Here is a 25743-nt window from a genome sequence, read left to right as displayed (position 1 = left end):
ATCATGAGGCCCCCAACAAATCATGAGGCCCCCAACAAGACAAATTCAGCAATCATGAGGCGTCCAACAAATCATGAGGCCCCCAACAAGACAAATTCAGCAATCTTGAGGCCCCCAACAAATCATAAGGCTCCCAACAAGACAAATTCAGCAGTCATAAGGCACATAAATAGACAGCATTTCACATAAATAGAAAGAATGCCCCCTTAATATGGTAGCCCCCCAAGTTAGGTAGTGAGTGAAAGGGACCCTCAGGTTAGATAGTGAGTGACAGGCGCCTCCAGTTAGGTAGTGAGTGACAGGGACCCCGATAGTGAGTGACAGGGAGCCTCTTTAGGTAATGAGTGAGTGCCAGGGAGCCTCTTTAGGCAGTGAGTGAGTGCCAGGGAGCCCCTTTAGGCAGTGAGTGAGTGCCAGGGAGCCCCTTTAGGCAGTGAGTGAGTGCCAGGGAGCCCCTTTAGGCAGTGAGTGAGTGCCAGGGAGCCCCTTTAGGCAGTGAGTGAGTGCCAGGGAGCCCCTTTAGGCAGTGAGTGAGTGCCAGGGAGCCCCTTTAGGCAGTGAGTGAGTGCCAGGGAGCCCCTTTAGGCAGTGAGTGAGTGCCAGGGAGCCCCTTTAGGCAGTGAGTGAGTGCCAGGGAGCCCCTTTAGGCAGTGAGTGAGTGACAGGCAGCCCCTTTAGGCAGTGAGTGAGTGCCAGGGAGCCCCTTTAGGGAGTGAGTGGGTGACAGGGAGCCCCTTTAGGCAGTGAGTGAGTGACAGGGAACCCCTTTAGGGAGTGAGTGACAGGAAGGCCCTTTAGGTAGTGAGTGAGTGCCAGGAAGCCCCTTCAGGGAGTGAATGAGTGCCAGGGAGCCCCTTCAGGGAGTGAGTGAGTGCCAGGGAGCCCCTTCAGGGAGTGAGTGAGTGCCAGGGAGCCCCTTTAGGGAGTGAGTGAGTGCCAGGGAGCCCCTTTAGGGAGTGAGTGAGTGCCAGGGAGCCCCTTTAGGGAGTGAGTGCCAGGGAGCCCCTTTAGGGAGTGAGTGAGTGCCAGGGAGCCCCTTTAGGGAGTGAGTGAGTGCCAGGGAGCCCCTTTAGGGAGTGAGTGCCAGGGAGCCCCTTTAGGCAGTGAGTGAGTGCCAGGGAGCCCCTTTAGGCAGTGAGTGAGTGACAGGGAGCCCCTTTAGGCAGTGAGTGAGTGACAGGGAGCCCCTTTAGGCAGTGAGTGACAGGGAGGCCCTTTAGGCAGTGAGTGACAGGGAGGCCCTTTAGGGAGTGAGTGCCAGGGAGCCCCTTTAGGGAGTGAGTGAGTGCCAGGGAGCCCCTTTAGGGAGTGAGTGAGTGCCAGGGAGCCCCTTTTGGGAGTGAGTGCCAGGGAGCCCCTTTTGGGAGTGAGTGCCAGGGAGTCCCTTTTGGGAGTGAGTGCCAGGGAGCCCCTGTAGGGAGTGAGTGCCAGGGAGCCCCTGTAGGGAGTGAGTGAGTGCCAGGGAGCCCCTTTAGGGAGTGAGTGAGTGCCAGGGAGCCCCTTTAGGGAGTGAGTGAGTGCCAGGGAGCCCCTTTAGGGAGTGAGTGAGTGCCAAGGAGGCCCTTTAGGGAGTGAGTGAGTGCCAGGGAGGCCCTTTAGGGAGTGAGTGAGTGCCAGGGAGGCCCTTTAGGTAGTGAGTGAGTGCCAGGGAGGCCCTTTAGGTAGTGAGTGAGTGACAGGGAGGGCCCCCCCAGGCAGTGAGTGAGTGACAGGCCCCCCAGGCAGTGAGTGAGTGACAGGGCCCCAGGCAGTGAGTGAGTGACAGGGAGGGGCGCCCCCCCCTCTAGCTGCCGCTTCCCCTACCTCGCAGCAGACCTCATGATCAGCGGCGACCCGACCAGTACCAGCGGGCGCCGGACGCACCCACTCGATATGCGGAAGTGATGTCACTTCCGCATATCAGTGCGGGCGCTGGGTCCTAGCGCCCGCACGATTGGTCACCGGCTCGCCGCCTGATGCTGAGGTCTGACTGAGTGTGACGCGGCGGCGGCTGCGCTGACAGAGGGGGTGAGCGGCGGGCAGAGATCCGTGGCACCCCAGGACAGATTGGGGGCACGTGCCCCCCCAAAATAGGGCTAGCGACGCCCCTGATTGCAGATATTAAAATTGATGTGAGGATGAGATAACACCTGAGAGCAGAGGACAGGTAAAACATTACCTAACATATACATTACAAATCTAAGTTTAAAACTTCCACTGTCTGAGTTACTTAAGGGTGTCTCTTTCAAAGCCGGAAAAAAGGGCACAGCAGGTGCCTTGGAAATAAGAGCACCCTCATAGGTGCCCATTATAAAAGCCACGATTTGCTGCAATGTGAGGAAATTTTGTGACATAAGATAGCGGGTGCAAAGTCTTCCTGCTATGCAAATTGCGGCTTTGCATAGTGGGTGCAGAGCAAGGGGACGGTTAAGGGTTAGGCATAGGTAGAGGGAGGGCTAAGTGTTAGGTATCAGTAAAGGGAGGGTTAAGGGTTAGATATCGGTAGAGGGAGGGCTCAGTATTGGGTATCAGTACAGGGAGGGTTAGGTATCGGTAGAGGGAGGGCTCAGGGCTAGGTATCAGTAGAAGGAGGGCTCAGTGTTTGGTATCGGTAGAGGTAGGGCTCAAGGCTATGTATCGGTAGAGGGAGGGCTCAGTGTTAGGTATTGTAGAGAGAGGGTTAAGGGTTAGGTATCGGTAGAGGGAGGGCTCAGTGTTAGGCATCGGTAGAAGGTGGGTTAAGGGTTGGGTATTGGTAGGAGCGTTAAGGGTTAGGTATCCATAGAGGGAGGGCTCAGTGTTAGGTATCGGTAGAAGGAGGGTTAAGGGTTGGGCATTGGTAGAGGGAGGGTTCTGTGTGAGTAGGGTTAAGTCACGGCAAAACGGTAAAGATTACCGATATTTTACTATTGCAATATGCATAACCACTATTTACTATTGCAACATGCATAACCAATCATAATTTTGGTTTGATTTCCAGCAAAAATTTTACTAATTACAGGTAGTGAAAAGAATATGGAGGCTGCCATTTATATTTCCTTTTAAGCAATGCCAGTTGCCTGGCATCCCTGCTGGTCTATTTGGCTACAGTAGTGTCTGAATCACTTTAGAAACAAGCAAGCTGCTAATCTTGTCAGCTCTGACAATAATGTCAGAAACGCCTGCATATGCTTGTTCAGGGTCTAGGGCTAAAAGTATTAGAGGCAGAGGATCAGCAGGACAGCCATTCAGTTGGTATTGCTTAAAAGGGAATAAATATGGCAGCCTCTATACTCCTTTCAGTTCAGTTGTGCTTCCCCCATCTTCTTGCTTTAAACATACTATTGCACCACATTTGATTTTTAAACTGTTCAAAATCATGCAAAGACAGAAGAGGATGCACACCTTCCAATAGTCGGTTGGATGTGCCAGGCCGTCCGGTCACCACCCGGATATAGTAGTAGCAGTAGATGAGGCCAGCACCATCCGTATTTTCAAATTCTCTTCTATTCAGACAGTTGCATAGTAAACTGTCGCATAAAATGTGACGTTTCGAAGTAAGCTTCTTTATCAAGCATACGACAGACACAATATACATGTACAGGTTGATGTATTTATACACACCCACCATTAAATCTACCAATTCCTCGGTCGAGAACATATCGACCAATCACAGGTCTTTCACGCAGGGGGACATTCCCCTGCCTCAACTGCGTGCACTGTCACTTAGATTATAAGGTCCCCATATTTTGTTCATCCACATACAGGAAAAAGATTTTATATCAAGGGATGCTATAATTGCGATTCACAGTATGTTACTTATTTTCTAAAATGCCCTTGTGGCTATATTTATGTGGGCCAAACCACATCTAAATGTGTATTGTCTGTCGCATGCTTGATAAAGAAGCTTACTTCGAAACGTCTCATTTTATGCGACAGTCTACTATGCAACTATCTGAATAAAAGAGCATATGAAAATACGGATGGTGCTGGCCTCATCTACTGCTACTACTGTTCAAAATCATAATTTTACTGATGTGTGGATATTTATAGATCAGTGTATGGCAGTTGCTTACTGCTCTCAAGGCAGTCATCTGGCTACAGAAGGTGAGCAGTTGCTTGAATTTTTGGGGTACCTAGTAAGCCAATGGCCATGCCCATGATTCACTGAAAAAAAAAATATTTCTAATTTACCTTCATTAGGCAGGTATTACTGCGCTCCAGTGCCTCTCACAGAGGTCAAAACACTGTAAATAATCATAAACAAGTGCACATAGTGCAAAGTATTGCCACAATAAAAATTGAAATCCGCACCACGTGAGTGCACTCCTGGGGGTAAGCCCACCACCTTGGGAAGGATATACTCAGACTCCCCCCTATGCTAGCCCCACTCACCAGAAGCGCGTCTTGCCACACTGCATATAAATAATCGCCGGTCAGCCAGGCTCCTCTTAAAAGCAAATCCAATATTTATTTGGTAAAAACGCTAGACAGTGGATCCCACAATAGCACCTCAGTCCGCGGAGCGCAGGAGCGCAGTAATACCTGCCTATTGACTAATTGTGAAAGTGACGTGACCTTTTTCTTGCTGCGATCCCCTGTCATAATATTTTTACCATTGGAGCGCAGTGATTTCTCGTAGATTAATTTACCTTCATGTAGCATCAAAAGTGATTTTGCAAAACCACAATGGGTTTTTTTCCAATATGTTTTGTAACCCTGCATCCCAGGCCATGCTTCCCATGACAGCTCTGTAGGGTCTAATCTGGTCTTGTGTTACATACTAGTGTCAAAACCAAAGGAAGAGGACATAGCTGTTACTCCTCAATACGTTTTAATTAAATGGTACAGTAAAATGTGACGTCGACTATCTTACACAATGTCATGCAATGGTTATGTCTTTTTCCACTTCCACTGGACTTCAGTCTATAATGGTACATCCTTGCATGATCCATTGATCATGTTTGTCCACCATACACTTTATTATTTATGCAGATGCTGTTTATTCACACATAAGTGTAAATAGGACCCAAGATTTTAGGCTCAAATAGGACCCCTTTATCCAGACACAGAGTAATCAACTGCTTCGTGGGATCTTGAAATGCTGCATCAACAGTAAAATAGCTTCTGGGTATTAGGTATTGCTGGCAATAAGCTATATGGTGTTGTTGAGATGTGTTTTTTGTTTTTTTTAACCTTAAACGTTACTTGGAAAAAATTAATAAGAGATGTAAAGGCATACTAAGGCATACTAACAAAAACCAATGAAGTAATGAGGCGATAATGTGTAGTGCTGAATACAGCTAAACAAAAGTAATAAAAATCACCCAGCAATTCTCCTAAAGTCACCTTTGTAGACATCAAGTTAATGAGTTTAACATGGCTGAGGAGTTAGAATTCGCACCGGCATGGAGAGTGTTAATTTGACAAATGAATCAGATTGTAACTGACATGCCAATTCTGGACTGTAAAGAGACTACCATGAAACAAGTGTCATATCCCCTGGCATTGAATTGGGACAGGTTTTTTAAGCTTAGATTGCTACTGATGTGGTATAAAGCTTTAGAAGTGTACCTCAATATGTTTCAGTTATGTGTGTAGCATGTTATTTAATAGTGCAGTGCAGCCAACAAATTTCATTCCATTTCTGTATGCAAACAAACAAACAAACACAGAACATTTATATCGCGCTTTTCTCCTGGCGGGCTCAAAGCGCCAGAGCTGCAGCCACTAAGGCGCACTCTATAGGCAGTAGCAGTGTTAGGGAGTCTTGCCCAAGGTCTCCTACTAAATAGGTGCTGGCTTACTGAACAGGCAGAGCCGAGATTCGAACCCAGGTCTCCCATGTCAGAGGCAGAGCCCTTAACCATTACACTATCCAGCCAACAAATGTTTTTTTTGTTTTTTTTTATCAGAACATTCTCTTTCCACATGTAATTGTTTCTCCACTCCTGTTACATTTCTGTCTGTTTTATATTTTTTTTGTCACTCAGATTGGCAGGCTCCTCAGAAATCAATAATGTGAATGGATAGAATACTGCCTTTCATTCTGATTTCTGCAGTGGATGCACAGTGAACACTTTATCTGTGCTTATACTGCCTCTAAGAGGATGAGGAATGTGATGCACCTCTTTACCATTTATCTTAATATATGTCATCATTCTTTTCTGTTCAGTGATGAAGAACTTCCAGTTCACGATGAAGCTACAGAAAAGGTATGTTTCTATGCCTTTCATTTATCAAACTGAATATATCTACTGCTGGATGTGTGTAGCTTTGTTCAGGATCAGGTAAAAGGTTGAATTTAGTCTTTACCTAGATTCGGGGGAGAAGCAGCAAGCGGTGATAAGTTTCTCAGCTATTCATTTTACATTGAAAATAAAAGTATGGTTGACTTCCAGGGAGCCTTTCTTAGTAGAGTGGACCTGAACTCAGAATTTCCTCTCTGCTCTAAAAGATACCCAACAGCATAACCGGTAAAGAAAAACATTTCTTTGTTACAGCTGATACAAACCCTGCAATAAATCTGCAGTGTATCTACTTCCTAATTTCATAGAAGCAGACATATTGTTAACAACCTTTGTTTACAAATTGTGATTAGTCACAGATGAGGGGGAATTAGGGTTAACTCTATAAATACATACAGGGTGCATTTCTCAGTGTTTTGCTTCTATCCCGTGCAAGAGTTTGGGTCCACTTTAAGTTTCTTTTCTAGTTTTTGTTAACAAAACTGTACTTTAATTAGCTTTGGTGCCATGACCACATCCTGACTTGTGCATTGGTTTAGACAGAGACTGGCCTGTGTCATGGGTAATGTACCTGCTTTTCCAGTACCCAAATATGAACCTGATTATTCTCAGATGTACGTTAACCTCATGTATAAGTCAGCCTCAAACATTGCAGCCAATGTTGCTCCCCCCCCCCCCCCCCTCCTTAGTAACCAATTGCAACCAGCATTGCCCACCCACCCCTTTAGTAACCAATTGTGGCCAGTATTGCCCTCCCCCCTTTACTAACTGATTGCAGCGAGTATTTCCCTACTCCCGGAGGCATGACTTGATCTGTGAGACCAGAAGTGATACCCTTAAAAGGGTAATTTATTGTGCTCTACTAAGAGTGTGATTTTACATGAAGTCAGAGAGCGCAGATCTTGCTTAAGTTTTAGCTGGAAACCAGCTTGGACAATTTCTGCTGAACTTGGACTGTATTCTAGTATACCCCATATTATAGAACTTGTGGACTCTGGTTGGGGGTTAATGTAAACAGTAGATTGTGAGCATTCACTATCGAGAGGGGAGTGCTTTTACTATTATTTTTTGATTGTCCAACCTAACCTTGTAGTCGAGGATATACAGTAGGGACCCTTTTGGACTCAGTGAAGGGGGTTATTTTTTAAAGTCCTGATTTATCCTCCTGAGGTTCCAGTGGCACAAGGCAGAAACACAACCGTAGGTAAAGACTAACTTGCAGACTTGAGTGCCATTTCTGGCAGTTGAGTCTTGGCCTGGGTTCACACCGGATCCGTGTTTCATTATAAACAAATCAGTTTGTTCAGTTGGTATCTGTCTTTCCATCCATTTTGCATTTTGTGAACGGACAGAAGAGGATGCTGAAAATAGACTTGTGTCCTGCCTCTACAGTGTTCGTCTGTACATTGTTTGATTACCTGCATAGATGAATTTATGGAAAACTGTTCGATAACGCAATTTTAGCAGTGCCGGGAACCCCTCATGTTTACCGTAACTATTGTATTTTAATTTATATTATATATCCCGATGAGCACACTGCAGTTCTACAACACATACAAGCTGGCTCTCAGCTTCCTGGCAGATCCATCTGTACTTACAGCGCTGACTCTTTCCTCTCCTGCTTCTTAAAAATAGGCTATGGCTGAAAGCTATAAATGAAAGTTGTGCAAAAAATGGGGATGAAAAAAACGATACAAAGTACCATTGAGTTGACCGGAAGTAGCCTGTCAGATTTCTTGTTTTATTGCTAGTATGTTTAGTGAAAACCTTTTACCCTCATTTCTATGTAATCCGTCAACTTATAAGTTTTTTTCAGTTGTCCCGAATTATCCTGCAGCACACAACCTTCAGTTCCTCTCATTGGAACTGAACGGAGTAATGTGATCGTATCCCATTGCTTTGCATGGGTTCCGTTAGTATGTCTAAAGATTTGTTCCTCTCTGATAATCTGAACATTTTTTATGGCAGTGTGAACCCTCCCTTTAGGTACAAAAGGCAGCTAGGCCTCCAGAGAGACTATGGGGATATTTTTTGGTTCAGTAAGTATGGCTCAGCCCTTTTGTGGACACTTAGCCAAATTCTGTATGTACAACAGGGTCCCTATGGGTCCCCATTGGCAGTAAAAACAAATAAAATGGAACTAAGCCTTGGGATGCAAGCAGGGAGCAGGTGCACAGTTAACACTGGCTCAGTGACATGAACCTGACAGGATCCAGCAGGATATAGACGGTTGGGATTCTAATAAGTGTGTAGTCAGCAATGGGTAATGCAGGTTGAGTTGAGGGAGTCAGTTGAAATTTATTTTTTTTTGTATTTTCTTGCAGACATTTAGTTACTATTCATTTAGTAATGGACCAAGTAAAAGATTGATATTTTCCAGATATTGTTTACCTGTTCGACCACTTTGCATTGTCCGCAGAAATCTTGTCTAATACTAATTTTGCTGCTGCAGCCTCTAGCTCTTCACTAGAGATCTGCATGGGTCTGAATTTTAAGACCCACATCCCACTACTACCAAGACACAGTTCTTTCTCTGTTCATTGAATGGGGTCAATGCTGCAGCGTATAGCAACACAGTGGGCAGTTATTGCTGTGTATGAATGAGACCTTACAGGAAAGGAGAACACTGTAGAAAACTGTATTTAATGGTTACGTTAAAATATTGGGATTTGTGTTTATTAATGTTAACTAATTGTATTTTCAGCAAAAATTCTTGGAAATTGAAAGGACCTCCAAATGGTTGAAAATGTTAAAAGGTTGGGATAAGTACAAGAATTCTGAAAAGGTAATACAGAACTGTAGGAGAGTATTGGTTTATAACATATTCTATTTCACTATGCAGTTGGAAAATACTTATTTTACTCATTGCAATGCACATCAAGCTTTGACTTTGTGGCACTGGGTTTTTAAAGGACAACTGTAGTGAGAGAGATATGGAGGCTGCCATACGTATTTCATTTTGAGCAAGACTTGTTGCCTGGCTCTCCTGCTAATCTTCTGCCTCTATTACTTTTTAGCCATGGACCCTAAACAAGCATGCAGCACATCAGATGTTTCTCATATAGCCAGATCTGACAAGATGATCTGCATGCTTGTTTCTGGTCTGATTCAGACACTACTGCAGCCAAATAGACCAGCAGGACTGCCAGGCAACTGGAACTGCTTAAAAGGGAAAAATATCGCAGTCTCCATAAACCTCTCACTACAGTTGTCCTTTAAGGATTATTTTGAGTTTTTATTTTGTCTCTCACAGCTACAATAAACCTGCCATTGTAGACTAGTCATTTCTAGGTCAGAGTGCAAATCGGCAAAATCAGCAGGGGATCAAATACTTATTTCCATCACTGTAAGTAAGGCAAAAGAGTATATAATCTGTACTTTAATCCCCTAACCACCAGCCAGATTTCAGGCTCCCAGTTGTCTTCACTGTATGCAGGTAGGAAGCTGAGATTATGAGATATGTAGACAAGATAAGGTAAAAAGATAGTGGGAGCCTAACATTATGGGGGGTGGAGAGGGGGGGGGGGACAGTGTAAGAGTAAGGAGGTTGATAAAACTTCAAGTAGCCCATTTCATGTAACCAAAATTGGAAAATGTGAAGGTAAAAATATAAAGTGCATGGTAACCAATGCTAGGAAAATGTGGAGGTAACAATATAAAGTGCATGGTAACCAATGCCAGGAGCCTTGCAAATAAAATGGACGAACTAGAGTTCATTCTGATTGACAAAGGCTATGACATTGTGGGAAGAATAACTGAGACATGGATGGATGAAAGCCATGACTGGATAGCATATTTAGAGGGATACAATGTATTTAGGAAGGATAGAACAGGGAAAAAAGGTGGAGGGGTTTGTCTCTTTAAGAAGTGAAGGCAAGACTAAATAAATTTAAAATTAGACAAGGCACCTGGCCCGTATGGCATGCATCCTCGGGTCCTAAGGGAATTAAGTTCAGTTATAGATAAACCCCTTTATCTTATCTTTTGTGACTCTTTCAACTGGCGGAGTCCCAGTGGATTGGCGTACAGCTCACGTTTCCCATTATTTAAGAAGGGCAAAAAAACAGATCCAGGAAATTATAGACCTGTAAGCTTAACATCAGTTGTATACAAACTATTTGAGGGGTTATCAAGAGATACTATACATGACTTCATAGTAGAAAATAATCTTATTTCTCAGCATCAGCATGGGTTTACTAAAGACAGGTCCTGTTTGACTAACATGCTCAGCTTTTATGAGGTAGTGAACGCTAATGTGGATATTGGGAATGCTGTAGCTGTGATATACTTGGACTTTGCAAAGGCCTTCGACACTGTTCCACACAAAAGTCTGGTGCAAAAGTTGAGGATGCAAGAACTGGGGAAGAGTCTGTGTGCATGGATAGGGAACTGGCTAATGGACAGAAAACAGAGTTGTAGTCAATAGATCATACTCAAAATGGGGGACTGTAAGCAGTGTGGTCCCACAGGGGTCTGTACTGGGTCCAGTGCTCTTCAATTTATTTATTAATGACCAGGTAGATGCAGTAGTGAGCAATGTTGCTATTTTTGCAGAGGATAAAAAATTGTGCAGAATCATCGACTCACAGGAAGATATGGACATACTGCAACGGTATCTGGATAGGATGGCTATATGGGCACATAAATGGCAGATGAAATGCGATGTTGAAAAATGTAAAGTCATGCATTTTGGTCGTACCAATGGTCTAGCACCATACAAAATGCATTGCACATGAAGTCGTTATGGCAAACTCTATACATTTAAAAGGGGCTTAGATGCTTTCCTTGCGTTGAAAGACATCCATGGCTACAATTACTAGGTAATGCCTAATGATGTTGAGCCAGGGATTTTATCTGATTGCCATCTGGAGTCGGGAATGAATTTTTCCCTTTTGGGGCTAATTGGACCATGCCTTGTAAGGGTTTTTTCGCCTTCCTCTGGATCAACAGGGATATGTAAGGGAGCGGGCTGGTGTTGTACTTTATACTGATTGAATTCGAAGGACGTATGTCTTTTTTCAACCAAAATAACTATGTAACTATGCAAAATAAATGGGATTCAGTTGGGGACATCAAACTTGGAGAAGGACTTAGAAGTACTCCTCGACAACAAGTTAAATAATCGTACTCAATGCCAAGCCGCTGCAGCTAAAGCTAACAAAATTTTGGGATGCATTAAAAGGGAAATAAAACCTTGAGATGCTAGCATAATATTGCCCCTGTTTAACTCTCTAGTAAGGCCACATCTGGAATATGGTATTCAGTTCTGCGCACCACATTACAGGAAAGATATTGCAGTTTTAGAGCAGGTGCAGAGACGAGCAACAAAATTGATACGTGGGATGGAAGGTCTCAATTACCAAGAAAGGTTAAAGTGGGGTTTATTTAGTCTAGAGAAAAGACGCCTTAAGGCCCATACACACATCGGATTTGTCCGAACGACGGGTCGTTTGAACGTCCCATCGTTCAGTCGTCCGCACGCCAAATCGGGCGTGTGTACAGACTGTCGTTTGGGTGATAAGACTGATTTTGCCAGGCGGATCGCTCAAAATCGGTCTTATCACCCAAACGACAGTTTGTACACACGCCCGATTTGGCGTGCGGACGACTGAACAACGGGACGTTCAAACGACCCATCCGGAAAAATCCGACGTGTGTATGGGCCTTTAGAGGGGATCTAATTAACATGTATAAATACATCAGAGGGCAATATAAAAGCTTGGCGGATGAGCTTTTTGTCCCTAGGCCTTCTCAAAGGACTAGAGGACATGATGTGCACATGGAGGAAAAATGTTTTAGCCATTTATTTAGGAAAGGGTTCTTTACAATAAGAGTGATTAAGATGTGGAATGCATTGCCACAGGAAGTAGTTATGGCAAATTCTATACCTGCATTTAAAGTGGGCTTAGATGCTTTCCTTGCGTTGAAAGACATCCATGGCTACAATTACTAGGAATGCCCAATGATGTTGATCCAGGAATTTTATCTGATTGCCATCTTGAGTCGGGAAGGAGTTTTTTACCCTTTTGGGCCTAATTGGACCATGCCTTGTAAGGGTTTTTCGTCTTCCTCTGGATCAACAGGGATATGTGAGGGAGCAGGCTGGTGTTGTACTTTGTTCTCTGGTTGAACTCGATGGACGTATGTCTTTTTTTCAACCCAAGAAACTATATAACGCCATCTGTAAGGGAGTGCTCCTAATCACAGTTTGTTACGGGACTTGTGTAAAAGACATCTGCCCACAGAAGCAGTCAATCAATTATATTCCAAGCTAGTCACCATGACCAAGACCAAAGAGCTGTCCAAGGATGTCAGGAACAAGATTGCACAAGGATGGACTAAATTACAAGATCGCAAAGCAGCTTAGTGAGTAGGTGACCACTATTGGCGCAATAATTTGCAAATGGAAGATGCACAAAATAACTGTAAATCTACCTTAACTAACGTACAATAATTTCTTTTAAGCACACCTGCATACAGGTTGTCTACCATTTTAAGGAATATTGAACTCCTGACAGGTTTGCATCGGTGGTTGAGCCCTAAAGAGAATGCCTTTCCTCAATTTCTCTGCGTTTCAAATTGCTCTTGGTGCCAGTCTTCCTTTGAAGACGTTAACCTGTTTGAATTCCTGGCTTGTGCTTCATTCACAGCACATTGTTAATGCTGCCTTGACATTTAGAAACTGATAGATTTCTGAAAACAGCTTGTCTTGATGTAATGTGGCAGATAACCTCCTTCACCCACATCTCCCTCGCACTGCTGGAAATGCCTGCAATGTATTCCTTGTATAGAAGTTATAATGTGAATAACAAAGGCTGATCTGCCCCAGGTTTTTTGGTGGCTGTATGTATGTATCTTGTGTGTAGCATGGACTTATGCTATGAAAACCATTATCTGTGAATCAAGACTTTGGCAGCACAGTGTACAAGGTTAGAACCTCTTTCAGCTATAGAATATATAGAAGTCGGAAAAGAAGTAAATTGATAAATGTACATTTTATTTCCAGCATTTGTTTGGTATTCATCATGAGCTATGCTCTTGTCAATTCAGCAGTCTCATTATACTGTTTGAGCTTGTTCTTACGTCAAATCATTTTAATATATAGGTGCTGTATTACAGTGGTGTGAAAAGCTATTTATTCCTTCATGATCCTCCTTCCCCCCCCCCCCCCCCCTGCCCCTTTATGATTATTCGTAATTCTTAATTGTTTATCAACTTAAAATTTAGTATAATACAAAAGTCAACCTGAGTAAACACAAAGCACAGTTCTTGAATTGTGATTTGTGTGAAATGTGTGATTTATTGATGCAAAACCTACACACCTATAGGAATAACTCATATGTAGGATTTCTTGGTTGTTAAATGACAGCGCCACTTATTTGGGGCGGGTAAGAAGAGTAACATGAATCTATCACTTTTTCGTAGCATTATTCATCCCAGAACCGCAAGTCTGTCAAGCTTGTGTGATGCACTGTTGGATCAATTGATTTTTCTGTGCCTGGACATTTGGATGGAGATTTCCAACATAGCTAGTAGAAGGTTTGAAATGAAAGCATCCTAAACAGTATTTAAAGGGAGCGCTGTAAAAACAGCGCCGGAGATGTATGCGCAGGCTAGCCAGTGCTGCCATATACCGTAATAGGAATTACGGCTATAGAGGCGCTCAGTGAGTAATTCAAGTGCCATCAAAAGACGGAACACACATTTCTATATAAACACTGTAATTCGGCCGCCAGCAATAGCTGGAAACAGAATCACATTTTTCCTCACTATCCACAGCGACCTGGACTGGGAATGGCAATTAGTGCCGCCGGGACTTGTGCAGGAGCAGGGTGAGACGTTTTTCAGCTTTATCCTGTGCCCAAATCTTCCAGCAGCTTAATTGTATTTAAAGTGGCAGAAGTGAATTAAATGCCATACTCTTCTTGATTTACATGCCTAATTTCATAGTCATAGCTGTATAGGTAAAGGACAAATGAACTCAAAGCACAGATATATTAAAGAGACTCTGTAACAAAAAATTCTCCCTCTGGGAGATACTTACCTCGGGAGGGTCCCAAAGAGGCTTCCCCATCCTCTGTCGCTTGGGGGAATCCAGCGCTGGCTCCCCCAAAACTTGCTCCCCCAAAACTTGCTCAACAAATCCTGACAACTACTGCATTGGCGCGCTAAATATTTACCTACTGCGATCCTGCATAGGCGCAGTAGTGGCTCTTCGTTTGGACTTGGGCGGAAATAGCCCAGCCCGATCGTATCCGCTCTACTGCCCAGACGCAAAGGACTCGTGCCTGCGCAGTAGAGCGGATACGATTGAGCTCAGCTATTTCCGCCTTAGCCTGAACGAAGAGCCACACCTGCGCAGGATCGTGGTAGGTAAATATTTACCTCACCGCTGGTCGGCAGGGTCGCAGCACTGAATTGCCGTGACGGAGGATGGGGTAAGCCTCTTTAGGATCCAGAGGCTTCTCCCTCCCGAGGCAAGTATTCCCCAAAGGGGATTTTTCTTTTTTTTTTTTTTTGTTTCTTTGTTTTTTTTTTGGTTACAGGCTTTCTGTAACTACACACTTGGGACTTAGGTCACGTTTCTCAACTCACTGCATGTTGTGTGGAAATCCACAGATGTAGTTAATGAGCTCTGATGAGAAACTAATTACCTCACCTGTGAATGCTTGTGGTTTTCTGCAAAATATCCACCGGTGGTGGTACTTGAGTCCTGAGTTAAAAAGCCCTGACTTAGTTCACCAAAAGTATCAAGATCACTCTGATGCCTTTTATAAAGTAGGAAAACAGTTGGAAAATACCGCTCGACCGTGCTATGGAGGACAGTGCAGGAACACAGGCAGCCGTGCCCAATATGTACAGATCAAAGAAGGGAGGTCCGCACAATTGTCTCCAATATCAAAAATTCAGAATAATGGTTTATTCAGGATGTATCCATACAATCAGAAAGCATTCCACTAACATGTTTCGGACACCAGGTCCTTAATCATAGTTCTATGATTTAAGGACCTGGTGTCCGAAACATGTTTGTGGAATGCTTTCTGATTGTATGGATACGTCCTCAATAAACCATTATTCTGAATTTTTGATATTGGAGACAATTGTGCGAACCTCCCTTCTTTGGCCTTTTATAAAGCTTGTCCAAGTGCCCTCACTGTCCACCAACAACACATAATTGAAAAACCATACCTGACTATCATTGCAAGTGCAATGTTTCCCCCTTCCCTCTCTATAGAACAGACCAGGCTGCTTGACAAAAAGTGAACAGTATGTATGTACAGTAAAAAGATGCCCAAAACTATCAAATTATTGCATGGAATGGCCCTTATTGAAAATTGCTTTTTTTAGTTTAAGCAATTGCTATTGTATTCCATGAAGTTCAGACTCCATGGAGGTCTTTTGCTCTGTTCCCCCTTGTGTCCTCCTTAGCAAAAACACGCACACTTAACTGAAGCTAGTGGGAAGTTCATACTGTGATTGTTCTTTTGTTCATTAGTGTATTTTGTTTTACTCTTGAAACTAGCATTTTTGTTTTTGCTTCTTAAGTTTGTTTGATATTCATGATTTTTGTTTATTCAGCTACACAGGAGAATTTATAAAGGCATTCCCCTTCAGTTACGAGGTGAAGTCTGGTCATTGATTTTGGATGTACCTAAACTGAAAGATGAGAGAAAAGACCTTTATCTGGTAAAATATTCACTTCTTTACTACATTAGACTTCTGTGCGTGATCATTTCAGGTTAAAGTTTGATGAATGTAGACAAATCCTCTGTTTTCAGCAGTTTAAGCTGTTTGGGAGTTTTAGCAGTTGGCCAAGTTAGATTTTTCTTTTTTTGTCTGACTGCTGCTATTTTATTTGCAGCAAAGGGCTTCCGGTTACTTTTCCCCTCTCCATTCCATTGAATAGAATAAGCATCTCTGCAAGTGGAAGAGAAAAGTCAGATCATATCTTGCATGACCAAGCTATTATATCACATCTGTACATGTCTTAGAGGAATGCCAGCCTCTTGAAATATCCCCATACACATGAGCCTGTTATTCATTTTCCACATCAGAACCAGAGGTAGACACAGGAATGCAAATAATCCTGGTATGCATGTAGATCTAAAGTAAATCATATGCAGCTTGGAATTGAACGAATCAAATGCACTTCCTGTAGATCTTGATTGGCCCAATCTCAGGCTGTATACAAGTTTCATGCAAGCTGTAATTATTTGCACATCGTTGATCATTTCCAATCTGGCCTAATCCATAGAGCGGCAGCACACTTGGCTCTCCTATATTGGTCTATTTTTCGAACCCTATGAAATAACTCTTATAAATATTTGTAAGCAAGCTGAAATCACGTTTGCCATTAATTAAAAGGAATGTACATATGGTAAGGATTGCCTTATCTCAGGAATAGTGGAACTTGATTTGTAGTAGAGCATGTTAGAACACATAATGGGAGATACTGACTGGTTGCTAGGACAGGAGGAGTATTTTCAGTTACGCCTCATGAAAATCCTTTGTCTCTTATGATCCATTCATGTTCTTCAAATTTTAGATAAGTGGAGGCATTACTTAACCACAATAACCACTTTGTGCGTACAAAAGCATGGCTACTCTCGCTTGCAGGGTTCAGAACTTAACCCTTCTTGTGGCAGTAGGAGGCCCAATGCTCTAAGTTCAGTTGATATGGAGGGGCAGAGGGACAACATGCGGGGCATAACTGAGTGGCATAGAGCGGCCAGGGAAAGAAAGGTGAATAATAGATTTGATCAGCGTTTGGAAGAGATGATCCAGCAGTCCAGATCTTTCACTGACACATCAAGGTGGATTGAGGTCACTGCACACCCACTAGAATCTTTGAAGAGCTGGATTCAACTGGCCGCCTTGGTGAGAACCAACTAGCGTTTGGGCAAGGCTTTTCACTTTAGTTCGGTAGGTATCCTTCTACTTTCTTTCTCAGATTTGTTTGAGAATTGCTGCATCATGTCACCCATCAGAGTGTTCACATCCCCCTATGTTCAAACAAGGATAGAGGTATGTTTGAGTAAAATATGTATTTGCCCAGCAGAAAGACTTAAAGAAGCAACAGGCTGCTCTTTCACCACTCTTTGTAACAATCGTTGTCATGACTGAGTAAGGCGTGAGGGATTGTCTTTCCATTCAGCATGGCATAGTCCAGCCTGGTCCATAAATGAACTAGGCATATAGTAGTTTTAAGGGGATAAGTCAATATCCTATGTAATTTGATATGAGAAGACCTATGTCATTCATGTAAAACCACACATTTTATTGATACATTTTAAAAGAACCATACTACAAGAATGTCATAATTCATACATTAGATAACATTTACATCGTGTTATTTACAACTCATTATAAACCGCTTCATGTACAATAATGCAATGACCTAGGAAAATTCACTTGACTCGCAAATGTTGACACTAGAAGTAAAATTACTGTTAAATTACATGGGGCTGAACATTTGGACTCGATATGTTTCATGAAGCTCTACATCACCTTCTTAAGGGGTCTCAAAGTGGGCTTAACCGGTTATTAATCTCTTTTTAATCACTGCCAACGATCTGTGTACTGCGCATGTGCAGCCCGGCCTCGTGCATCCCACCGCACTTCCGTTGCTGGGAGCATTCTATTCCTGCGCAGGCTAAGAATGTTCCCAGCCACAGGAGTTTGACCGGGAGCGCACGCAGGTGGACTGCGATGACTTGCCAAAGATAACAGTGCTTTTACTAGAGGATCCAGAAGGCTTTGGACAGCTGCGAGGGAGTGATCTGTGTGGAGAGGGCTAGAGGAAGCCCCAGGTAAGTATAAAACTTTTCCCTCCTTTCGTCTCAGGTACACTTGCAATGTGTGTACCAGGTTTGTCTGATACTTCCAATATTTCCTGTACTTCTACCCAGGTTCTGAAGCAAAAAGCAAGACGTCTGTCACCTGACATCCGGCAGATAGATTTGGATGTTAATAGAACATTTCGAGATCACATTATGTTCCGAGATCGATATGGAGTGAAGTAAGTAAATATCTAAATATTGCATTATGTAGATATACTTTACTAAATTTTAAAAATGTACGTGTATGTAAATTTATTACTAAACCTATAAAAGGATCCTGTTTAGTGGGAACCTTGTCCTTGGCTTATGGACCAGTGATGGCATAGGACAGTGGAACAATGACTGCTCCACAATCTACTTCATCTGTTCCTTAGTAGCATCCTCTGTGTATATAATGTATGTTGGAAACCCTAACCTCATCATTAACCCTCTACTAACCTGCTAGGCTTGTGGTCTTCTGTAATTTTATTACTGCTGTAATTTTTATTTTCCAACCAGAACAGGGCTCTTCTGATTGTACACAGGTTAAAGCTGAGTATAGTAGTGATGTTCCCCAAGAAGTAATTTTGTGGGTGCAATGTACACCGCAGAAGAACTTAACCATACTCTTAACCATACGAGGTTACAGGTAGAGTAGAGCATAAATGATGTAATAGAGAGAGAGACACACAGGGAGATACCATAGAGAGCCTAGCTACATCCCCTAAAAATGGAACACTACTGTAGCATTGTGGTAGCTTATCATGAGGTCCATAAAAAATAATACTGTATACTGGCATTATTTATCAGGTATGGTTTTCCTTCAGTGTATTTTTGTTTTTTTACACGTAAAATATTTTAACTGCTTTTTTTTTCCCCGTGTATCTTTTCTGTAAGCATTATGTTTATACTTCAAAGTTCATGCACAATGGTTAAGAGTTATTGCTACTTTATTAAAACTGACTTTTAAAAATAAATTATCATGCTTACTTTAGTATAAAATACTTATTTTTTTGCCTTGCTGCGATTTATATTGTGTGACTTTGGTACAAATATTGTACTACTAGATTACTAATTATTATGTAACACCACACTCCTGATGTGTGTACACTCGCGCTTTCATGCATGTGCATTCCCAGCAGCTCTGTGTTCCCTGAGCCAATCTGTGGCCCTCTTTTTTTGACTGATCATTGTTACAGCCAGCAACGGTGATCATTCTCCATGTATTGTTCCCTAGCGCTACTCTGCCGTCGCTGTGCAAAATCATGCATATGCACATGCTCTCGCAGGTCTCCTTGTGCGTTCATGGACTTTCCCAACTCCCAAAGTGGCACTGATTGGTGCAAGCCAACCTGTGCCTGTTTTTTTTTTTTTTTTTTTTTTTTTTATATAGAGCGCAGGAATCATGGTAGGAAATGTGCAAACTTTTAAACGACTGCGTATATCACTATTGAAAAGCATTGTGTGGTCCGAGCTGGAAAGACTATGCAAGCAAAGAATTGTGCTGTAATAATTAGTGTAAAAAAAGCCATAGACACAAAGGATTACTATGCATCCAGTTTATCGAATGATGTATATGTGACCTCATCTTAACTGAGCAATAACGCATGGCTCTAAAATACTTTGTGCAAAAAATGGTATGTAGAAAACATGTATGCTTCGGGGCGAATTGCCTGCTAAATGCCCAGCTAGCTATCAACTGAGACATATCTGGTACCATTTTAACCGCGATAAGTTGTAAAATAGATTAGTACACTAAGAAAACAAAATGGAGAAAACAGAAAAAATACACCTTTATTTCCAAATAAATAATTGTGCTCATAACATACCTTAAATGTTTTGATAACCAGGACAATGGGCAAATGAAAATGTGTGGGTTTTATCTACAGTAGCATTGTTTATTTTAAAGTTAAAATGGATAGAAATGGAGATAGCATTTTTCATAGTTTTTTTTTTTTTTTTTCCCTTGCATAGAAAATGATTAATTAAAATATTGCCCACAAAAGCCTAATTTGTCCCAAAATAATTTATAGATCATTTAGATGTGATAAGTAGTAATAAAGTTATTGGCAAATGAATGGGAGGAACGCTGAAATTAGAAAATTGCTCTGATCCATAAGGAGAAAACAACCTGTGTTGGTCAAGTGGTTAAACTACTTATAACAGTTAATACAATACTGTAACATTTAACAAAAACATGTAAGAAAACAACAAATATTGTATATTGTGCGCCTGAAGACAACTTTGTATCGCTGAATCCGTTTTGTTTGTAAGTATGGAACTGTCTGTCCTCCACCCTGATTTAAGTTTCCTTGTGTGTGTGTGTATGTGTGTGTGTGTGTCTCTTTATGTGAATATTATAGTATATGTGAGTCATTTTAATGGTAATTAAAGATTTCTGATATTTACAAAGATTTTTATATTCTCACGGCTCCAAAGTAGTTCTGTTCTTTGGTCTTCAGATTACACACTGATGTGTGAAAAGGCTTTCTTCGCTGTGCTTTCTGAAGGGGGGGCAGGAGTCAATGATTGAACAATATAAATTTGTGTTTCTGTGAAACGTCTAGCAGGATATTTGTCATATTCAAGTGCTCTACAGTAGAAGTGTTAGCAGTGGATGTCTAGCCTCACTGCTATTGAACACATGCCTCAGTACTACTTCTATTGATTTTACATGCTTTTTCTTTCTGTCTCTTGTTAGCTTGTTGATTAGAGCTGTGAAAGATGCTTTTTAAAAATAAACTGCAATTTTGATGGATTTAGAAGATTACTTTCAAGTGCCTTAAACTTTTATGTTTATCTCTTCACAGACAGCAAGCTTTATTTCATGTGTTAGCTGCATATTCATTATACAACACGGTAAGTGGTAAACCGGGCACTTAGGCACTCAGAAAAGGGGAAGTATGTTCCTCTAGATCAGTGGGGTTGTGTATGTAGCAGTAATATAAAGTATTATGTCTGGGGTGCTAAGAAAAAAAAAATGAACCAGATTATGAGATTTTTTTTTTCTGCTGTTTAATATGTCAACACTTTGAGACTTCTAAATATTCAGCTTGATACAGCCAGCAGTCACGCCACATGGTGGTGGTCATAAAATCAGCCCTGATTCTGTGTTCAGTTAGAAACACTTTTTTTCTACTATGATACAACTCCACCATCCGGCAAGAAAAGAGTTCCACTATAAAACATGAACATTAGCAACATTTTATTGATCAGGATTTTACCAGCCAGCAACTGCTTTTCATCCTCTCAGCTTAAAGGGTCACTTAAGCCAACCTTAAGAAAATGAGTTTTACTCACCTGGGGCTTCTACCAGCCCCCTGCAGCTGTCCGGTGCTCATGCAGACTTGCTCCAATGCTCCTGGCCTTGCCGGCAGCCACTTCCATTTTCGACGACCGGAGCAGACAGGCCTGGGAACGCAAAGAATCACTCGCGTTCCCGGTCTGTCGGCTCCTGTCGCCGAAACCGGAAGTACCTGCCGGTGGAGCCAGGAGCATTCGTGCAAGTCTGCATGGGCACCGGACAGCTGCAGGGGGCTGGTAGAAGCCCCAGGTGAGTAAAACTAATTTTTTTAGGTTGGCTTAAGTGACCCTTTAATGTGGCATTGTGATGACATAAACTTGATCGCAGGGTCCTCCCTTCCCTAGTGTAGTCTACATGATCGTGTGCTCCTTTCCTATGACGAGGCTGTATCCTGTATGACTTGTATTAGCTTTGCCCTATCCTCTATAATAAAACTTCGGTGTCCCTGCGTGTTCCTGTCTTTGTGTCCTTGGGCACATGCGCAGTTGCTTTTTGCTACTGCGCAGCACAGACCCGGACAGCAGTTGAGACAGGAGGATGGGCCAGTGAGCCGTGCCGCTGTGCGCGGGGGGCGGGGGCGTACGGATGCACGGGGCAGGTGTGCGCACGCATGAGCAGTTTAACCTACATGCCGGTTATCCCGTGCACAGCTCGGGGTAACCTGCGCAGGAGGATTTCTCAGGCCCCGCTGGGCCGATTTGCATAATCTTTTTTTCCTACACGCAGCTAGCACTTTGCTAGCTGCGTGTAGTACGCGATCGCCGCCACTACCCGCCGATTCGCCGCTACCCGCCGAGCTGCCTCCAACCCCCCCTCCCCCCCAGACCCCTGCGCAGCCTGGCCGATCAGGGCCAGGCAGCACTGAGGGGTGGATCGGGATTCCCTATGATGTCATGACGTCGGTGACGTCATCCCGCCCCGTCGCCATGGTGACCGGGGAAGCCCAGCAGGAAATCCCGTTCTGAACGGGATTTCCTGCTTACTCCGATCGCTGGAAGCGATCGGAGTGGCTGCAGAGCTGCCGCTGCTCAGCGTCTATCATGTAGCGAGCCCTGGGCCACTTTGGTGGCTTACTGTGTATGCGCGGGCAGGCTCGTGCAGTTACTGCGCTCACTTACTGCGTATGCGCGGGTGGGCTCATGCAGTTACTGCGCTGGCTTACTGCGTATGCGCGGGTGGGCTCGTGCAGTTACTGCGCTGGCTTACTGCGTATGCGCGGGTGGGCTCGTGCAGTTACTGCGCTGGCTTACTGCGTATGCACGGGCAGACTTTTTCAACTACTGCGCTGGCTTACTGCGTATGTGCAGGCGGGCTCATGCAGTTACTGCGCTGGCTTACTGCCTATGCGCGGACGGGCTTGTGCAGTTACTTTGCTGGCTTACTGCGTATGCGCGGGCAGGCTCATGCAGTTACTGCGCTGGCTTACTGCGTATGTGCGGGCGGCCTCGTGCAGCTACTGCGCGGGGTTACTGCATGTGCGCGGGCGGGCTCGTGCAGTTACTGCGCTGGCCTACTGCATATGCGCGGACGGGCTTGTGCAGTTACTTTGGTGGCTTACTGTGTATGCGCGGGCAGGCTCGTGCAGTTACTGCGCTGGCTTACTGCGTATGCGCGGGTGGGCTTGTGCAGTTACTGCGTATGCGCGTGTGGGCTTGTGCAGTTACTGCGCTGGCTTACTGCGTATGCATGAGCGGACTTTTTCAGCTACTGCACTGGCTTACTGCATGTGCGCGGACGGGCTTGTGCAATCACTGTGCTGGCCTACTGCGTATGTGCGGGCGGGCTCGTGCAATTACTGTGCTGGTTTACTGCGTATGCGCGGGCGGGCTCGTGCAGTTAGTGCGCTGGCTTACTGCGTATGCGCAGGCAGGCTGGTGCAGCTACTGCGCTGGCTTACTGCATATGCGCAGGCAGGCTCATGCGGTTACTGCGTGGCCACGCTGCTGGAAGAGGAGCTGCGTGGCCCCAATATGATTAGCGGCAATGCCTTGTCTCTAATCTTTGGATGAGAGTGGGGGAGGGAGCTCAGTGATGGGGGACATCAGAGCACCGAAGGAAGCTTCAATAGGATCCTCTCTTTGGGTAAGTGTCTCATTTTGTATTGTGCTTTAGCTTGGGTAAAAGAACATTTTTTAATGTAAGAATCATCTAACTAACATTTTTTCTGATGAAGACACCTGTCAACATGACTCTCAAAGAGAAAAGGGAATAAAAACTATTTGGGAAAGCTGTGCTCTCTAATTAAAGGAATACTATCGATGTATGCATTTATTTTTAAATGCTGTATGTTGTAGCACACATTAGGGCAAGTACTAGGAGCCATTTGATTCCTCACACAGCTGTTCCTCTCAGCTGTAAAATCCTCCATCAGTTTTGGCGTCAGTGTTGGATACAAATGTATCTAATACAGAGGGCTAGACCATGTCTCTGCAAAGGGGAGATGCTATCAACTCCTCAGTTTATAGTTTAATTATCACCTTGCTGAAAGAATCTTATTGATATGGTGGTAAGGGGTTAAAGATTCTAGCAATGTGTGTTTATTATCTTTGCTTCTCTTTACTGATAAAGATACTAATAATGCTAATTGTAGACAGTGGTCTGCCCCTCTCAGCAGCTTGTAAAGTGGATGCAGCCTGGAGTGAATCGCCTCAAGCAGGCAGCCAGTCTGAGTGTAAACACAGACTATTGTTACAGCTAGTTATATTCCAGCAATATTCTAGCTCATTTAGTTACCTGTTACCACCTCAGATCAGCCTATTTCTCCTCAGCTCTCCTGCATGCTGTGAGTGACACAGTGAAATATATTTGTGAGCTGTGTGACAGAGTAACCAAGCAGCTCAGGGTGACCCAAACTACTATGAGCTGTGTGAGAAATGAATTTTTAAGCAGGGATAGTGAGAGAGAGACCTGGGTGAATAAATAAAGTGCCCCTAGCACTAGTGGTAATGTGTACACTAATATAGAGTATTAAAAAAAAAAGTCGTTTCAATCGATAGTACTCCTTTAAGCATTCCTAATATTGAATGGAGAGATTTTGCCTCTTATACTGCCCATCTTTGACATTTTCTTTAATACATGTTGCTTGTATTTGGTCGTTTTTATAAAGATAATGGAATAAAACACATTACTTTAAAATAAGATGTTTTATGATCTTGGGCGGATCTGTTTCTGAATAATATGCATCTTAAATCAAACTAATTGTACATAGTGATAGATGCCACTGCTCACCTGTATCAAATAATAACTGGGGCAGCACTGTGGCCTAGTGGGTAGCGCTCTCGCCTTGCAACGCTGGGTCCCCAGTTCAAATCCCAGCCAGGTCAACATCTGCAAGGAGTTTGTATGTTCTCCCCGTGTCTGTGTGGGTTTCCTCCGAGTACTCCGGTTTCCTCCCACATCCCAAAAACATACAGAAGTTAATATGCTTCCCCCTTAAAAAAAAATTGGCTCTAGACTACGATACATACACTACACAATACATACATAGACATAGGACTATGGTAGGGATTAGATTGTGAGCTCCTCACAGGGACAGTTAAGTGGCAAATATTAAATAATAACTGCACTGCAGACGGTTGTTCCTGAAAAATCTGCTCGTGTATTGAAGAATACTAGCAGGTGGCTGGGGTGTAAGGTTCTGATAATTTTTCTAATAGCCCAACATGAAGCCACTATATATAGATTAAGCAGCCCATACACTCAGCCGATTTTCTGGCCGACCGATCGATCGCGATCGATCGATCGATCGATCGATCGCAAATCGGTTGGCCAATCGACCGATCGACGGCCGATTTCGATCGATTTCGATGGATTTCCATCGAACTAGCAGGGTGGAAAATTTAGGTCGATCTGATGAGATTGCTTATCAGTTTGCATTGGCCTTAATGGAAATCTGATGGCAAAAAAATGCCATCAGATCGAATTTCAACAGATTTCAAACTGAAATCTATTGGAATTCTATCCTGGTAAAAAATGTTCTAAAAACGCATCAGATAGATCATCAGATGCATTTCTTATCTGTCTGCTGCCAATCTGACGAGTGTATGGGCACCTTTACTCTACCTGGCTTTCTAAGGCCTTACAGGTCCCTTCTTCTGTACTAATATCAGTAGTCTTGCCATCTCTTGTACAGGAACATCTGTGTGTAATTATCGTGTTGGTCACAATGCACAGAGAATTCACGCTGCTCAGGGAGCACTACACATGCTAGATCTCTGTACAACCAGATGGTATTTAAGTGTATGCAAGAAATCTCTTGGCAAAATTTCTACGTAGTGTCATACCCAGGCTTGTTAACCCTCTAGTCTTGGCAGTATGTTGACAAGCTGAATGAATGCGGTGCCCACGTGAGTTCAGAATATCCTAAAATTCCGTTTTCAGGAATGCACAGTATGCTGAGCCGATAAAAGCTATT

General features: G+C 43.4%; 1 protein-coding gene across 9 annotated transcripts in view; it reads left to right on the top strand.

Annotated features, from left to right (window-relative positions):
- USP6NL (USP6 N-terminal like) overlaps window positions 1-25743 on the top strand; it is a 402543-nt gene that overhangs the window by 118236 nt on the left and 258564 nt on the right. For all 9 annotated transcript variants that reach the window (XR_011030371.1, XR_011030373.1, XR_011030372.1 and 6 more), the window contains exons 4-8: window positions 6134-6173; window positions 8911-8991; window positions 15786-15893; window positions 18116-18225; window positions 20836-20884. Coding sequence is in view for 3 of the 9 variants with exons in the window: in XM_068276069.1 (XP_068132170.1) it covers window positions 6134-6173; window positions 8911-8991; window positions 15786-15893; window positions 18116-18225; window positions 20836-20884 (388 nt within the window). In the remaining 6 variants the exon portion in view is untranslated. The remainder of the gene's footprint in view (window positions 1-6133; window positions 6174-8910; window positions 8992-15785; window positions 15894-18115; window positions 18226-20835; window positions 20885-25743) is intronic.

The sequence above is a fragment of the Hyperolius riggenbachi genome, chromosome 3 (assembly GCF_040937935.1).
Source record: "Hyperolius riggenbachi isolate aHypRig1 chromosome 3, aHypRig1.pri, whole genome shotgun sequence".
NCBI classification, from domain to species: Eukaryota; Metazoa; Chordata; class Amphibia; order Anura; family Hyperoliidae; genus Hyperolius; species Hyperolius riggenbachi.
Note: the sequence above shows the minus strand (reverse complement) of the source record. Positions and strands in the feature narration are given on the sequence as shown.